This window comes from Pristis pectinata, chromosome 15 (genome assembly GCF_009764475.1).
Source record: "Pristis pectinata isolate sPriPec2 chromosome 15, sPriPec2.1.pri, whole genome shotgun sequence".
NCBI classification, from domain to species: domain Eukaryota; kingdom Metazoa; phylum Chordata; class Chondrichthyes; order Rhinopristiformes; family Pristidae; genus Pristis; species Pristis pectinata.
Genome location: NC_067419.1, coordinates 32384958 through 32397224, shown reverse-complemented (window position 1 = coordinate 32397224; position 12267 = coordinate 32384958). Strand labels below are relative to the sequence as shown.

The window sequence follows — 12267 nt, the reverse complement described above, 5'->3', positions numbered from 1 at the left end:
GGGCAAAATACGATGCAACGCACGTCCTGATGAATTCGAATTAATTTTATAAGTGTCATGAGCTGTATTGTTGAAAGATACTTCCTTAAAATGCACTCAAGAAACTGAAATTCAAAAAGTTCAGACATCGACCTCTGGCAAGAAGCTGCGCACTCGACAATTGTTTATTCCACAGTCCAAGGGAAAGCTCCAGAAATTCAATCGTTCTGCGAAATCGTGTTTGGAATGAAAACTCTCATGGGACCAGGCAGCTTCTGAAGAGAAGGGGGAAAGAATTGACGTTTGGGGGACGGAGATCTTTCATGAGAAAATTTGCGGTCGTTTTCTGTGATAAAGTAAATGTTCGCCAACTCGGAAATCATTTGTGTTTTCCCCTTCAAGGTACAAGGGATACACTTCTCGGAATGGTTTCACAGCTAGAAAGCAACGCGCTCAAATAAACCAAAAATCCAAAGAATGGGATTTATAAAAAATCTTTCGTGATTTTATTTAATTCTTAAATACAATTATTTTAATGATGACTAATGAATATAACGTTATTTACAAATATACAGTAGAACGTGTTTCTGTTTATGGCACAGGGTATGTTTGATTGAACTTTATATCTTATATGAGTTGTACTTTGCGGTGGAATTGATTGAGGATCTAAAGCACATGATAGACTGGTTGGCTGGGAGTGGTAGGCTGCGAGGAATCGCTGACAAGCGGGGATGTGGTCCTTCCGTCCGGTCCTGAAATGAGACAACGCTCGGGGGACGGTGAAATCCGCTCCACTATATTGGACAGATAGTCCAAGCTGGAAACAGCAAGGCCTCGGCTGCTGGAACAAACTTGGGGGAAAGAAAAGAAATAGTCAAATATACCACGTGTAAAGGGCGGATATAAGCAATCCTCAAGTTAGTATTCGAGTAGATGCTTTTATTTCTCTAACATTTTAAAACCATTCTGGAGGAAGAGAAGTTCATCTGTCTGAAGGCTTTTCATAGACCTGAACTGCTCCACAGACCCTATTGTCCTATATGATACTCTCCTATAAACACGTCTGCAACATTTCCATTGGATACAGTGATCTTTGTTCCAAGTCTTCCCAATGATAAAACGCCCCATATTGTATGCAAAGACATAATTTCTGATCTTTGTTCATTCTGTCATGTTAAATTGATGCTTGTTCAACCATATATTTCATCAAAGTACATTTAAAAATGCTTCATTAAACCTTCTCCTGATGTTCCATACTGCAAAGACAATAGTCGGTATCTTACATGGATATGATACAGAACCTTTAATTCTCTTCAATGTTAGGTTTCCATCCTGGGGACAATGTTGGGGACTGCATTTTGTCGGCATTTGTGGTTTTTATTTTCTTTAATGCATCAATTGTGGTTCTGCATTGGAGCCCCGGTTCAGAAGGACCATTCCAAAGTGATGTATAAAACTTAAACTGATACGCCATTACAGCACTTAGAGCATGCACTATTGGAGAGGATATCTCTGTGAGGTACTGAAGCAAGGCTCCATCTGCGTTTACGCGACGTTAAAAGCTCTATAAATTCATTTTGAAGAGAAGTAGGAGAGTTCTCCCTGGTCTCCTGACCAATACTGATTATTCAACTAACAAATTTAACTTGTCATTATATTATTAACAGTGGAAGATTGGGTGTGCGTAAATTAACTTTTCCTCCTTTTGGGACAAAGCAACTTGAAATGTATTTTGTTCACTATAAGGTATTTGGGAATATTTTTTGGACACTGAAATACACCAGAATTTCAAAATCGTCTGATTTCTTCAATGGTTTATAAAAAGGATACGTTATCTATCCAACCTTCGTCTAATCAGTATATCCATAATTTGCCTTTATTGATTTATTCCTGCTCTGTCCCTATTGTTACCATTAAAACGAGTACATCGTGTTTAGAGTTAATAAGGTATTTCTAAAGGATTTCAACTGAAATGTATCCGATACCTTAGCCGCTTCTGAAAAATAGATTTGTTTTAACTGAACAACGTGTTCCTCAACTTTATCTTAAACTCAGGATTCAAGGGTTCATGGCACTGGTTGAATTTTGTTTGGCAATGTTCCACTAATTCACTAATCACCGAGAATGGTTTATTACTTTAAAAGGTGGTGGATGGGGTGGTGGTGGGGGCAGATGGGCGGGAGGTCAAACAAAACGACACTTCCCCATCGCTTAGGAAGCTGTTTGCAGTTAGTCTGTTTACCCCTCTTCTTAACCGTAGGGTCTCTGATTTGTCGTTTTCACAAGCTTCGACTCACAAGCTTCGGTATAATTTCGTCACTTTCAAGGCAGATTTATGAAGAGGTGTAAACTGAATTCATGAGAACTATAGGACGTACCATTCTGTAATTCCGAACAGTAAATGCGGTCAAAGTTGATGTTCCTTCTCGACCAAACGGGACTGTTACATCCCATCTGCAAAAAAAGAGAAACACACAAGGAAATCAAAATAAAGCAACCCCCAGGTTTCACTTAAGCCTTTATAAAGTTCGACGTTAGAACCTCACTTTAAACTTTAAATGTCAAGAGTTTTGATTACTCTTGGACGGAAGCAAGCCTATCTGTTAATTAGACATAGTAAGTTCCTTCGCAACACCATGGTTTTCTCACAGAGCATTAGGTATGTCAATACCCCTGTACAGAAATGTGCATTGCGTTATCCATGGAAAATGGATTGCATGTCTATGCAGTTAACCGAGTAACTTTAATTACACCGGGTCAGATTTTCCCATATTAACTTCATATTGAAGCCTTGGCTCCAATTGTAAAAACTTAGTGCTGTAAGCATGCTTCACTGGTTGTTGTCTAAGATAACACTGCTGTTTCTGACTCCCGTGGATAACAATAGGCGCAGAGGTGGGAATGTCATCATCCCTGCATCCAAAGAGATCAATGTGTGTGGCAGCAACTGTTAGTGAAGTGGAAAGAAGAAACACTCGGTCACACATAATGAGACCCAGACATCATTGACATTAAGCCCTGAACTACAGCGAACATTTCGCCTAATTTCCAATGTGCCAGTGAAGATGTTTAACTAGAGCGTCTCTCTCTCTCTCTCTCTCTCTCTCTCTCTCTCTCGAGTTAGTTAAGGAAATATTTCGTTGGAAAGAATGTCCGACAGCTGTGAATGCAACGTTTGACGATTCTCACAGCTGTCCTCTTGATTTTCAACACTCCTCCTTTGAATAGTGTCAAAGGGAAAGCTCGGTGGTTACTGTAGTTAAAACACGGAAAAGGATCAATGATTTTCGGGAGTGGTTTACAGCGGAATTATGTTCAATTTACTTGCGAAAGCTACGAAAAATCAGAATACTCATAAATGAACTGAAATATTGGAAGCATTGCGACTGAATACACAGCGATATGGCTAATTGATTGAAGCTTGATTAAATTCTCTTTTGGGAAAACATAAGAAACAAGCCTGTTTTTTTCGAAAGACTGCATATTTACAGGTATTTTAATAATGAATCTTTAAGCTTACTAAATATGCAGTTGTTTAAGATTGATAACTGTTTGATCAGACCAATCCTCTTGGTTTTAATCCGTGGATGTTGTTACATCGAGATCAGTTTTATGACTTCTATGATCCATTATTGACACAATTCCATTTGGGAAGGTGGTGTATCAGGTTGGATAGTACTCAGTTCTCTAAGGAGGGAAATGGCATGGTGTAAAAACGAGGCAGTCTTACAGATCAAAACTGAGAAGTCTTTCTTTTCACGCGCGAATGTGTATTTCCCACTGTTTATAATCCACTAATTTTTCTATAGGAACAGAAAATGCAACTGGTTGTAAATTTCAGGCTTCGTTAGAAGAACAGATGAAACAGCTTTGCAATTAAGCTTGTAATCGATATTTACGAACTCATGAATATCAGGTTTTCTTTCAAGGCACGAAGAAGAAAGTCTTATGGACAAATGTTTTAAGTAAGGATTGATTACCAGAAGTTTTCGTTTTGCATTAGGTGTACAAAGAACACACGGACCCAACTAATAGATGGGCACGCTGCTTGTTAACCGACAGAATGATGCCTGTATTCCTAATAGGAAGGAGTGCGTTCCAAATAGAGTGGATCATAGAATAGAAACGTTACGACGCAGGAGGCTATTCGGCCCATCCTCTCTGTACTGATATGCACAAAGCGTTCCTATTGAGATTTCCACATGCCACTGCTATAGACAGCTTATATTTGTCGATTTGCATTTTTCCAACAATATTATAGTACTGTGTGTGTGTGTGTGTGTGTGTGTGTGTGTGTGTGTGTGTGTGTGTGTGTGTGTGTGTGTAGAATTGTAGAGGAGAGTTGGCGGGGGGGGGGGGGTCAGTAAATTGGTGCTTACCATTCCGTCTGAACAATTGGATATGGGGCTTCCCGGCTCCGAATTGCCATTGCCCGGGAGGCTATAATAGTTCGCCACCTGTTCCCTGAGAAGCTCCTGCAGGCTCTCGATGTAGCTGATGGCGTTTCTCAGAATCTCCACTTTAGGCAGTCGCTGGTTCGGGTTGGCGCTTGTGCATCTCTTCAGAGTCTCGAAAGCCTGGTTAACTTTCTTAAGTCTCCTCCTCTCCCTCATGGTAGCTGCCTTCCTCCTGTCGGTGTTGGAGCTTTTGCGTTTGCAAGCTTTGCAAGCCCACACCAGGCAGTGGCCAGCTTGATGATGGCCATTTGGTGCTTTGATATGTTCCTCTTCATCAGTTCCACGGGACTGCAGCTTGTGGTCCCCAAACACTACCGCGCCTTGCTCGGAATCATCTGCAAAATCTGCTTCCTCGGGCGATGACAGACAAGAATGATCGTAGAACAGATCGGATGGAGAAAAGTGGCAGTCGACCATGATATCCATTTAATAATAGCAAGACAAAAGGTTGAAGTGAAACTCGAGACTTGCACAACGTTTTCGTTGAACTACACTCGCCGATGGAGTTCAGACAAACATCGGTTCGAGTCAGAGTAAAGTGCCTCCGGCTCGACACTGAAGAGCTCTTTATATACACACGATGAGGTCGGTCATACCGGCGAACATGCAGTCCTTCCCATATGTCATTAACCCTGGATCCGTCCCATGGGTTTCTCATTAACTTTTGCTGGGTCGGGAAGGTCTCCTCCCACAATTCAAACAGAACATTGTGCAAGGAAAAGGGAAGTTCTCCAGAACTATTCCAATGAGAGGAGAGATTCCAACTAGTGGGAACTAATAGTTTGCATGAATCAGAAAAATTATGGTATTCCCTTATATTATTTTTTAAAAAGAACTTTACACAGAAAATGTAAATAATCTCCGTCCAGTTTCCAGAATATCTCTTTGTGAGGTTCTGTAAATGCCAATACTGTTGGCGATCCCTGATCATCTCTGTCCTCTGCTGTAGTGCGCCACCTTAGTTACAAAGTAATTTGTTACGTGAATTACCTGATGTTTTATTCACGTTGGTTTCCTCCTGGTTCCTGTTAACTTTTACTGCACACTGGTTATTATGTTTTCAAACAAAAATAACGGGAAAGTGACTGGGTTAGTAAATAATGTGCAATGTGTGGCGTGTTTAGTACGAAATGACAGTTCGTAACTAGTGAAAGGACGGAATAGTAAGCGGATAGGTTGGAGACGATGGTTTTAGCAACCTTGCTGGCAGATGTAATTCCCTGTTTTCATTTCTCTTTGTCAGACTATTATAAATACACTGGGAGGGAAACTTCCTCACAGAAACCTTTGAAACTGTATGTAATTGAATCAAATAATTTTGCGAGTTAATTTCAAATGTTAGGAAGACCAAATTTTAGGCAGTGTCTTTCTATGTCAGAATGTGTTTCACCAGCAGTGTAGCAATCTTCAAAACCGTGGGTCAGATCAAACTTGTCGAAAGTCCTGACATGTTGCTTCTCAGGCCGCAGACTGTAAAACGGCATTTTTACTGCTCTTTCGGGTTTGCTGATTTTATGGTTGAAACGAATTCGCACCGTTACAGATGCGTCCCAGCTGCGACTTCGCCAGATCTTTAAAAGGTGCAAGATTCTTCTGCAAAAATGTGTCGGGAAAATTCACACACCGAGGCGACACGTCTTTCCCAAAAGTTTGAATAGATGGGTCAGAGAATCTCTCAAATGGTCATCAAATCGGTAATATAGCGTATTAGTGAGTATTTGTTGGATGAGCAGCAGGTGAAGGGACATTGAACAGCTATTGGTCCCAAAAGGGATAGATCTCCCTTTGCGTGTAATATAGTTTTATTTGTATAACCTTTTGGGGGGTTTACTGCTTTTCTTTATATTTTCCCTTACTAATTTTAAACACTTATGAAAACGAACTCGTTCTCGACACCACAATTTTGAAAGAGACATTGGAAACTCAAAAGGAATCAAATGAACAAAGTACAAATCAATAAATATCACAGAAGAAAAATAATATTAAAATACAACGGAGGTTGTTTACTGGAACTGACATTATTCTGTCGAGAACAAATTAGCTTATTTTACGAAATAAATATACACTGAATGCCTAAAACACACTTTAAACTCCATTGGGACACGTTGCTTTCGTTTTGAAGGAAGCACCTCTTGACTGCAGCTACTTGGTATGTTGTTCGAAAGTGCTTATCAAAACAACTGCCAAAAAAAGCAGGCAACTGCGATAGAAGTGCGAGGGTGAAGCTGGAGGGTGGAAGGCGAAGAAGGCATTGAGGAATCCGACTCCTGTTCTCTGCTGGGCTAGGGACTGAGGTGTTAAAACTCCAGCTAAGGCAACAAACACATTTCTTTGCTTTTATCGGGTAACAACAAACTTTCCCAAGGACAATCCGCTTTATTATTAAAATTAACAAGCTACTCTTTCTAGCTGATATATTTTTGTAATCATATGTTACTCTATATATTTGGCGTGCATTAAAGAACCACAATTCTAAAATTGATATTTTCTTCACACGTTTAATGTTCAAATTCTAATTTGACCAACCGATATTAAATTAATAACAATCCTTTGTATTATAAAATAGATTCTGCACAGAACCCATAAAACTTCGAGTCTCACGTAGTACATTCACTCCGGGTCTAAATCGGCACCCACTTGAAACCTTCTCTTCTAGTTCGCTAACTATGTAAACGTGTGGTAGCTGTTGCAGTGTTAGTTCCAACGTGCGCGGGGAACATACAGCGAAGTCGTATTACATCTGTCAAAACATTTGAATGCTTGTCTTTGCGACCCTTTTTCATGTTTTTTCCGAGGTATACACTTGCCTGCCACTTCCCGATCAGTGTGGACTATACCAGTAGAAAGACAGCTGAAGAAGACATTGAGCTTTGCTATTCTAATCGTCTTCCAAGAGAGATCAAAGTGAGCTAATTTTCTATGACCCCCATAAGGGTAAGTTTTGCTGTATTTTCCATTTGAAGTGCTAGCAGGGACATGCAGCTGGTCTCTGTACAAGTAAGACATTTAGCCAAAGTTACATGACTACTGAAAAGTTCGCAGAAAGTGGTGTGTATGTTTTTAAGTGCGAGCAAACCAGTAAAAGTATATTGCACCTAAACCATGCAATCAATATATTTAATCCGAGCTGTCTTCTCAATATACAAGTAGAATTGTACAGTGCTCTATCTTGACTTTGGCGCTACCCATATTCGGATCCAATGTGCAATCTCTGAATGTTATCCGACTTGTGTAGACACTGTTGGTATGGCCGGAGAACTCCTGGATCTGGCAAAGTGCATCAGCCAATTAAAATGTAACCAACTCAGGTCGACTTTTACCTGACTTGAGGAAATATTACTAGATTAAACATTATTGCTCATTGATAAGATGTGAAGTCTAACTTCTGCTTCCAGTTAAACGCTTCCACATGCCACAAAATAGTGCCCTTGTCCCTCTTGGAGTGGACTCAAACAAATCACTGTCTGAAAATCTAGCACATGGGTTTTGTGGTAGTAATGGCGTTGATTCATACCATGGACTTGCAAATTTATGCAGTAAACGCTAACAAAATATCCGACCAATCGGTGCCTGTCCGCCACAATTGAAAATACCGTTGAAAAACTTAAAATCCGCGAGTTGTTATATTTTGTGTTACTGTTACTGCTCAAGTACTTTTTTGAATCATTAAGGCTTGAGGTTTGCAATAGATTGCCTTTGATTATTTAACATGAAATAATTATAACTAAGCCGTGTTTCAAAAGACAAATAAATACTCATTTTTGAGTTAAGCATTAAAGGTTGGACCGTGTAAACGAAACCACCATTTCTTTAAACACTATGTACATATCAGATAAGATCTCCAATTCCCTTTCATTAGTTCTTAAACTGATAGTTTTGCAACAAATCCCTCTGGAAATAGCATTGGTTAAATCCCAACCTCTGATCTCCAGAACGTTATTGGTAATCTTAGCATACCTGATATATATTTATTTCCATATAAAGTAAGGTTCTAATTGTCATAATTATTTTCAGACGCAAACAATGCTATTGCTCTCACGTTAGAGAAAAGTAGCCTTAAAATAGTGCTCTCAAGAGATTATGTTATATAAACGTGTATACAGAATCAATTAGTGGTGGTATTCATTCGTTTTTTAGTGATATGCCCCTTATCCAATATTACTGCATTCGAGACTAACTTCAGTCAGATGATACTATTTTATTGTGTTATTATTTTAAGGCAACATACGAAGGAGAATAGCCATTATTAGCTTTAAACATAATTAAGAAATATCAGCTTGAGTTTTCTATTAAGGGTAAACAGCGTTATTGTGACAAACGATCAGTTTAGCAGAGTTAATAATAATTTATTGCACTCAACTAAATTTCGATAAATCTACGTTGCTAATAACGGTAACCTGAAGTTCCAATGTATTGTTAAATAAAGTAATGGGAACAGGTTTTGATGATTTCGGCAGACAACCTCTTTCTTACCCCGTCATCTTCTGACCTTTTATTGAAAGGATGGATAACAGTTAAGGCACTTTCACTTTGCAATGTAAGTATTTATAGAGGAATCTCTGAACCAATAGTTAAAAACCGACTTCGCAATTATGGTTATGTTAATGTCGTGAACTTCTTCAAAATATTCTGATACACAACGACAAGTATGCATGCCCCATGCCAAAACATATGTAATTATCGCGAACGTCTGCAGACAAAGTGAAACGCTTTGCAAATACCTGACTGCGCTGCTGCCAGCTTAACACGGCATTTAGCTCCCAATCGGAAGCATGACTAGGAGATAAGTATGCGTTACAATGATATTTATATCCATTCCGCAACAAGTTTTATAAAACTAGGGTGAATATTCCATTACCGATTGCATTGCTCCTATTCCAAGCGCGAGCTCTGTCAGTAACTCTAATTAAATTCTGACACACTGAATAGTGCTTCTACAATGAATTCATCTTGTCATAGAGAGAAAAAGAAGAATCTTACAATACCGAAGGAGACCGTTCGGCCCATCATGCCCGTGCAAGCACTCCGATAGGGACAATCAGTCGTACTCACCAACCTTTTCCACGTTGCCGTGGAAAAGTTTTCATTTCAAACGTTTGTCCAAATAGTTCCCCTTTAAAGCTCCCTATTAAACCTGCCTCTATCATTGTTTCAACCAATGCATTTCAGATCACAACAACTAGCCAACTAAATATAACCTCAGCTCTCTTCTGTTGTCGATCTTGACCCTCTGGTTACTGACCTTCTGACAATATCAGTAAGCTTAGTTAATTAATCGAAACCTTCAGAATTTTGAACACACGTATTAAATACTTACTTAATCTTCTCTCCTCTGGGGATATCAATTCCAGCATCCAGGGAGCTTTTCTGTAATCGAAGGATTTTGTCTGTGGTACGGTTCTAATGCATTTTATCTGTTCCTTTGACATCACTTCTAATGTGCGTTGTGCACAATTGGCCACCGGACTCCAACTGAGATTTAATCAGTTTCTGAAGGTTTATAAAGGTTTAGCTTAACTTCTTTGTACCCTACCCACCTGTTTTAACACCGAAGTTCGAGACATTTTTTTAAGCAATCTTATGTTTCCAGCTCCATCTTCTGTCCCTTCCTACCTGTTTCACCAGTTCGTGTTCTCCTGATGTCCTATGCCATCTTGCTGATTGCTCACCCCAATTCTAAGTTAAACATTATTGATAATGTTGAAGTAATGTCCTAACACCGATCCCTACCGACAGCACCACATACGAACGACCCGTTTGAAAAACAATTGTTCACCATTATTGTCTGCCTTCCCTCCCACAACCAATTTCGATTACTTACATCAATTGTTCCTTTTAATTTCATGGCTTCGTTGTTGCCAATAAGCCTATTATGTGATGCATTATACCACTTAGTCAAGTGGTTTAACATTTTATGTACGCCATTGTGTTGTTATAATTCCAGAACGATTTCTTTATACCTTTGTATTTGTAAACTGCCCAGGCATATAAAGAACGTTACTGCTATTACTACGTTCCTGGGTTCTAATACTTATTAATCCAGTGTTATGACATTCTAAATCCAAATTAAATGCGGTGGCTACCCATCATATATATATCTATATATATAGAGAGAGATATATAGATATATATATACATTGCCAAAGGACTGTTGGATCAGATCTACAGAAAGGAAAGGTATATGACTGTCTGAATTTAGTAACACTACGTATAATTACCAACAGCGTCCTTGATTAAATGTCAAGGTTTCTAATTTGACTCTACTGAGCCAGCAGCACAAAATAGAATGGACACATTCAATTCAAGATGATGAAACATAAACCGACTGTTTTCAGCTGGAATCTAGGGAAGCGTTTTGTTCCTAATCAGTAAAAGAAATAGCAAAATGTAACTTGGGGGAATGCGTTAAATTTTGCTGAAACTTGCGGCTGAGAACAAACATCTGGATTTAATAATACTCTTATTCTTCATTTTCACCAGTATACAACTATATTGCCACCTATTTGAAATGGTATAATTTAAAATCCTGTATCTGTAGGTTCAACAGCAACAGTTTCACCCAATCCCCATCTGTACTGAAATCTCTGATTGGTAAAGGTTTCTTTCAGATGAATTAGTGAAATTGGCCTGTGAAGGCCGGAAGTTTGGTGTAACTGGGGCTAATTGAAAGGTTCAGAGGTTAGCAGCTCCTCTCGAACGGCAGGAAAGTTAGGACCGCTGCTTTGCGACGCAAACTTGAACCAAAGGCGGACTCCGAAGACAGCGTCGACAGCTAATCCTGCTCTGATTCAATTAATACAAGAATCGGGAGCTGTGGTGTATAAATCCTGTGATGTTAGATCATTCTGTACTTGGTTTTGACGCACGGTTGAGACAAAATATCTTGCGACACAGACGCAAATTTCGCATATTTGCAATTTGAACAGCATAATTTGGATACAAAAATTGAAAGTGGAAATTGTTTACTTAACGATTTAAACTCAAAATGCAAACTCGGTATCTTACTGTAACTCTTTAACTGATTAACATTTTTTAAAAAGTTATAATTTTTACCTCAAATATTACTTTACTGTTGGTCACGGACATGTTCTCTAGGTTTCACTAGGTTCAGGATTATTTTCACGTGAATCTTTGGCGCGTTTTATCCCTGTTTCGGTAGATTCATTTAGGCAGTGCATTCTCGCAGTTATTGTGAGATGAGTTGCTTAGCATTCCATTTAGGAAAATATTTGTTCCTGAATTAAAGCTACAATCTTTCAGTGGTTCAATATTCAAAAGTTGATTATCCTTGTCGTAGAGGGAGACGAGGTTGAAGAGAATTATGATTTGCCGGATCGTGTTTCAGTATTTTGACCATGTGTATTTAGGACACTTCAGAATGATGCTGACGATTGTCCTGCTATTCAGATCAATCAAGATGGATCTGTCATTGTGAGTTAGAATTCTTCCCTTTTGTATCAGGTAAGCCAAAATAAAATCAATGACAATATGTAAACCTGCCTGGAGAAGTTCCAGCCTGCCAGAAAATTTGTGAAATTAGAGTCAATCAAACCTTTCAAAAGGAAACTTGAAAAATCTTATGAAAGGAGGAACTTGCACGGCTGTGGGCAAAAGGGCAGGGAAGTGGGAATAATAATAGTTCTTTTGAAAGGCTGGTATTTACATTGTCGGCAAATGGTCTCCTTCTGACGAACTTTATGGTTGTACTGGGTAAACTCTGGTGTTTCCTCTGTGCAATCATAAAACCATAATCTCATAGAAAATTATGTGATCAATGGCAGCCATTCAGCCCATTGTATCGATGCCAGCAGAAAGGAGCTATGCTGTGCAG

The 12267-nt window shown here is 39.1% G+C and overlaps 1 protein-coding gene across 1 annotated transcript; it reads right to left on the bottom strand.

Annotated features, from left to right (window-relative positions):
* Positions 1–645: 645 nt before the first annotated feature.
* On the bottom strand, positions 646–4862 carry myf5 (myogenic factor 5). The gene is made up of 3 exons (XM_052030221.1): positions 4359–4862; positions 2358–2433; positions 646–830 (listed from the first exon to the last, which is right to left on the bottom strand). Exons 1-3 carry the CDS (start codon positions 4860–4862, stop codon positions 646–648), a joined length of 765 nt encoding a protein of 254 aa, XP_051886181.1.
* Between the last annotated feature and the right edge of the window lie 7405 nt (positions 4863–12267).

Excerpts from the sequence above, each read along its gene's own strand:
- myf5 (XM_052030221.1), bottom strand. The coding sequence starts at position 4,862 with ATGGATATCATGGTCGACTGCCACTTTTCTCCATCCGATCTGTTCTAC. Across the intron at positions 2,434-4,358 it reads CCAATTGTTCAGACGGAATG|ATGGGATGTAACAGTCCCGT; the intron begins GTAAGCACCAAT and ends CTTTTTTTGCAG. Across the intron at positions 831-2,357 it reads CTGTTCGGAATTACAGAATG|TTTGTTCCAGCAGCCGAGGC; the intron begins GTACGTCCTATA and ends CTTTCCCCCAAG.